The 6,000-nt window shown below is 38.2% G+C and overlaps 1 protein-coding gene across 1 annotated transcript in view; it reads left to right on the top strand.

The window, feature by feature from the left end:
* Positions 1 to 1,147: 1,147 nt before the first annotated feature.
* Positions 1,148 to 6,000, top strand: part of TMPRSS15 (transmembrane serine protease 15) — a 101,974-nt gene continuing 97,121 nt past the window's right edge. The window contains 3 exon segments of the mRNA XM_054024200.1: positions 1,148 to 1,292; positions 3,231 to 3,355; positions 4,132 to 4,199. Of these exon segments, the coding sequence (XP_053880175.1) occupies positions 1,148 to 1,292; positions 3,231 to 3,355; positions 4,132 to 4,199 (338 nt within the window).

The following is a 6,000-nucleotide window of genomic DNA, read 5'->3' as shown; positions in this document are numbered from 1 at the left end:
GAGACAGCTCTTCAAGTTTATGCCCTTGGCCAAAGTTGAGTAAATCCAAGCATATACATAGCTTGACTATGTATGCCATGCATCATAAAACATAAAGCAGTTGAGCTGTAGATTACTGCAGCCTCTTTTGCTACTTCTCATATAATGAGTCCATCAGTTCACTGTGTAGGCATAAATTCAAAATTCAAAAAAAAGTCTCCAACTGTGATTCTTTATTCTTGTTCAAATGTACAAAATGGTAGTGGTGCAAATATTTATATAGGTAGAAATCCAGAAGTCCTCACTCAATATTCACTTAAACTTTTTGCAGGCAGAACTCTTGATGACTTTGATGGAAGAGTTGCCAGATGAAGGATGTGACCATATTCTTCACAGTGATATTATGATATGATGATGGTATAATTATGATGCATTTTGTACTAGACGGGTCATGTGAGGGGTCATTGGAAAAGTTATGATTTGCTGAATATTATTATCCTATTTGTACGCATGTATCATGTTTGTTTCTAAAGTTCGGACTATTGACTATGTATCTGTATTTCAAATGTGCTTACTCTGGGTGACACCCACAACGAGCCTTTCAGGTACAACAATGAAGAAGCCAGACAGTATTAATGGCCCATCAACAAAGACAATGGACCCTGGAAGAACTTAACCTTCCTGTAAATGTTCCACACAGTCTGTAAGTAATGGCTGCTATGACTCAGCAAGGTATGCAAAGGCCTGTGACCAGGCCACATACTTACATATTTACTCCTAAAATAGTAAACCAAACCGCAATAAACTGTATTCATAACATGTATTTTAAATTTAAAATTGCCAAATGACAGGTAATTATAAAGCTGATGATTAACATTTACAACTTTAGGTAGCTGTTTGCATACGTATTTTTTATCTTAGACATTATCATCTTCCTTAATGAGAATTTTATTTTCTGTTTATACCAGCATATACTGTACACTGATATAACCATTCAGGAATGAGATAAAAACTACATCATACTGACTGAATGTAAATGAAGATTAATGGTGCAATTAATTTACAAATTTCTCCTATAAATATCTGTTCATGTAGATCGCTGCCCTCTTTGTCATGCTTATATGTTTCTTGTGACAATTCTTAATTGATATAAACTTCCTAGCTGGAAATGAATCTGAAAAAATCATTATCTAAGAGAAGTATCCCTCTTAGTGACTTTGAAATCTGGCTTGCTGCTCTGCTTGCAATTTTTGTATGTGTTTGTGCTGGATTAATTACACTTTCATGGCTACTAATCAAGGAATCGCAACAAGGTTAGTAGTCAAGATTTAACCTTTAAAGGAGCTCTCTGGTAAGTGTTCAGATTTGGAAGCCAACTATTGTTTCATTGTCATTATTTTTTATGTTTCATGCTCTGCTGTTACCTCTGTTGCTTTAAAAAGATTCATTACCCTTTTTTTCCCACTGATAATCGGTACAAACAAGAAAAGCAAAACATTAAGCACTTCAGGCCTGAGCCAAAGTTCATTAAAGTTGATGGGAAGACTCTTATTGACTTCAGTGGGCTTTTGGTCAGGCCCCTGGACTTTAATCTAAATAGTAAAGATTATGATATTTGATCAGATGTGTCAGAGGAAAAATTAAAAGCACTGGTTGGGGTATTTTTGTTTTTATTTTGTTTTGTTTTTCATTAAAGTAGGCTGTATCATTTTTGTAAATGTCCTTTATCGGAATACCATTTTATTTTACAAGCTTCTGGCTTGATCCTGTGAGGTACTGACTTCCATGTAGTGTTGCAGATTTTCAGCACGTCTTGGGAACACATTTTTTCAGAGACAAATAATGTTACTAGTTTATGTAATATTTTGATTTCCAGTGCCATCCTGCACAGTGCCTTCATCTCCCAACCTTGTGGATAGTGAGATGTGAGGGCACTCAGCTGGTAGTAGGAGGTTCTTGGCACATTGCACAGTCAGGCTCTCGATAGTCAAAGTAGGTTACAGTCACCGTCAGTGCTAGTGAATTTTTTTTCCATAGGAAAATGCAGTTTTACTAAAATAAAAACCTGTCACAGGAATGTGTCAATTTCAATGACATTTCCAATGGGAAAGTGCAGAAATGAATCATTTTTAACTTTCTTATTTCTTTTTAAAATACTTTTTGCAAAATCATTATATAGAGGCATATGGCAGTGAACCTAATTTTTTTTGATACTACCAGATTGGGTCCTGGCAAGTGAGATAGGAGGGGAAACATCTAGTCTGAAGAGCCTGCTGGGACTTAGGTGTGAGAGAGGCACCTGGGTGCCTAGACTGAGGCAGCTGTGTGCATGCTCACTAGCAGATTTGTAGGCACCATGGGGACTTTAACAGCAGAAATTTAGCTGCTCTAGAGACTTTAGATGCCTACAGAGTTGTGCAGCAGCTGGATAGGGGGGTTGAAGACTGTACTGGTGCCTAAAAGTTGGATTTAGGTGCCTAAAGTGGCAGTGAGGTGTCTGTCCTTTTCTGGATCTAGCCCTTACTACCTACTTTCACATATTTTTTCCCCATAGATTATAAAGCCACAAGGGACCACTGTGATCCTCCAATCTGACCTTCAGCATATCACAGGCCATAGGATTTTCCTTGAATTAATTCCTGTTTGAATTTGTTTTTTATAAATTCGTCCACACCATCATGTACGTTCTGGTAGAAAAGGTCAGTCACACATACCATATAATAATTAGTTCAGTGAAAATAGTATTTTCAAAGCTGCCTCTCAAAGGGGTGTATGTGTATTTAGAAGTTCACAGAGCTTTTAATTGTAGAAAGCCAACAGTGTGAGATCTTGGTGCCTGCAGTCCAAGAACTGACAAACTTTTAATAGCTCATTGCCCACCATGCTTCCCTTGTATCAGTCCCTCTAGCTGGAGGAAGCTGACCGGTCATTGCCTCTTTCAGCAGGTAATAGTGGTTCCAGGAAGCTCTGAAATGAAGATATAATTGAAAGTAATGGGATTAGAAAAAATAGAATGGATTTAAAGTTGTTAGCATTGTGAAATAGTGTCCTTTAAGCAGCTGAAAAGAATCTGACTTTTCTTTTGAAATCAATACAATGCAAAGAAAAGCTCTGAATAGAATGTGAAAGGAGAGAGTAGCAATATTTTATTATGATCTTTACTGGAAAAGTCAAATACAACCTCTTGCTTACATTTCTACTTAATTCAACACTTCCACTGTTTTGTTTTTCTTTAAATAATATAACTGAAGTATACGGAAACAGTCATGCATCCACAGGAACGTTTAAAATACTGTCAGGAGCATCATTCAGCCCTGGTTTACAAGACAACTCATCAGCTGACTTCAAGGCTCTTGCCTTTGATGTTCAACAACTGGTAAGAGTCTAGAGTTAATTCAAGAGGATATAACAGATAACATGCCATTAACTGTATTGATTTCTTAAAGGCATCTAATATCGGTTATAACTGGTTAGGAAATTTCTGACAAAACATTTTTGGAAAATGCAGATTCATCAAATATGAGATGGTTCCATCAGAAACCTGCCTGGGGATTCAGCTGGCACAGAACCCTGAGCCCTGGTCTACACTGGGGTGAGGTGGGGGGAATCAATCTAAGTTATGCAACTTCAGCTATGTGAATAACGTAGCTGAAGTCAACATACTTAGATCGACTTACCCTGGTGTCTTCACCTGGGTGAGTCGACTGCTGCCGCTCTCCTGTCGACTCTGCCTGCGCCTCTCACGGCACTGGAGTACAGGAGTCGACAGGAGAGCGCTCGGGAGTCAATTTATCGCATCTAGACTAGACACAATAAATCGATCCCCGCTGGATCGATCGCTGCCCGCCGATCTGGTGGGTAGTGTAGACATACCCTGAGATCCCTTGGTCCCTGTCCTCAATGCCATGGCCTGCCTATCTAGGAGCTCTGGCAGCTGGTGACTGAAATTGACATGATTCTTGTCCCTTTTACCATTGTTATTTGAATAGCAGCAGTGAAACTGACAAAAATGTCAATTTCAGTCACCTCAAGGAGCATTTTTCATTTAGGAAAAAAAAAACATGTGCAGTGTTAAAATCATAATTGTAATGTGTAATTGTGTATATTTCTAACTATTGTAGTTCTTTAGAAGTTTTCATATTTTTTGTATAGATAAATGAAATCTATCAAGCAAGTCAGCTGAAGAATGAATATAAGAACTCTGAAGTTTTGCAGTTCAAGTGGGTATATACTATAGTTCATAATGTTTAAGTTTAAAAATCCTCATTAGATTATGAATGTCAACAGTGTATAAAAAAGATTCTATCTCTTAAAGGGGTCCGTTGGGACATTTCATCTCTCCCCTTGTGGAACACTTTTGTGGAAAGCACAGTGTAACTATATTCCTCTGGATATTTCTTCTCCTCAGAACCTATTGATGCAATGCCAAGCCTTGGCCAAAGGTCGTCAAGCAATATACAGTGCTTCTCTTCCAAGGCCAAAAATGTCAACATTTGAATGAAAAATGTTTTTTAAAATCTGTAAAAAAATTCACAGAAAATGTGTTTGCCTTTTTCCAAGCTCTACTGAGTGTGCTTCATCCACAGTGCTCCCAGGCCTTGGTGGCTGAGAGAACAAAAGACAAGTTCAAGATTGAGGGACAGATCCTCAGCTGGTTTAAACTGACCTAGCACCAATGAAGCTACATCAATGTACCACAGTTTAGGATCAGCTCTTCTTGGTGATAGTGATTAGGCTACTATTATAACCCAGACGGACCTACGCTTTGTGTATTTTGTACAGTATAAAACATGTGGGGTATACTCCGTTTTATTAAAGGATGGTTAGCTTTATTGTCTAATATCCCACATGCCAGTTATGCCACAAGCCTAACCAAACTTGAGTTCAGTCCAGTCCACTCATGTTTCGGTGCAGCCCTGATTCAGCATATGCTCAGGACCATCCCTATTCACTAAACAACTTCAGGACATGCTCAAGTCCCAGTCATTTCAATGTAGCTTCAAAGGTATACAGCAGAGCACTTGACCTCATGCTTAGGGATGGATCTCTGAATCAGGGCCTGAGAGTTCAAAAAAGGCTCAAAATCAGGTTATCAGACAATGTTAACTTGTACAAGGGCAAGAGACATCAGTGCTATTGAAGCAGAAAGTAATGCTCTTGAACAATATCTGTGGGTGTACCATACATTCAAGGATTGTATCAGACAGACAGAGGAGCATGTAATTACTATGCCCCTAATAGTACTTTTCCCCCACAAAATCTTCCAAAATAATAAAATAAAGCATCTGATTCTCTGTTACTCCATTGCAGAGTGCGTGTAAAACACTGCTTTTCTGATCTAGTAGCATTGTAAACCCTGCATTGGCATAAATGACTCTGAATTGGCATAAATGACTACAGAGAATCAGGCTTTCAGTAGAGAAAAGAGAAGAGACATGGAAACCCAACACTGCATTTTCATTCATTTTAATACAACTGTAAGAAATTGAAATGAAAGAAAGAGAGAGAGAGAGGATCCCAGAGCTGCACTATTAATATGTATTTAAAAGAGTAGGGTGTTCATATATCTGTAAAGAGCTGTTTTCTCCATTTATAAGCATACAAGAGGAAATGTTAGTGAGCATGAAATATTCTCCCACAACCATTTTCCTAATCATAGAAGATTACATATCAAATATTATTTCTATTTTTGTGAGCTTCAAAATAACATGTAGAGATGTTCCATTTTCACTCCTCCACTTCCCAATAGATTTTAATTAATATTTATGCACCTGACAAGCATTCAGATTTTAGAAAAAATGCCTCTTCTTAGGGTTGACCTACACTGGAGCCGGGGAGCAATTTCCAGGTTAGATAGACATACTCACACTAGCTCTGATTGATCTAGTGTGCTAAAAATAATGATGTTGCTGTGGAGACATGGCTGCTGTGACATAGGCAGTGGCTTGCACTAGACACTCAAGCACCAGGGGGACAAGTGGGATTATAGTTGCGGTCACTAACCATGGCTAGGCTATTATT

This window comes from Malaclemys terrapin, chromosome 1, assembly GCF_027887155.1.
Source record: "Malaclemys terrapin pileata isolate rMalTer1 chromosome 1, rMalTer1.hap1, whole genome shotgun sequence".
Taxonomy (NCBI): domain Eukaryota; kingdom Metazoa; phylum Chordata; order Testudines; family Emydidae; genus Malaclemys; species Malaclemys terrapin.
The sequence above is the reverse complement of the archived record's forward strand: the minus strand, read 5'-3'. Positions and strand labels throughout refer to the sequence as shown.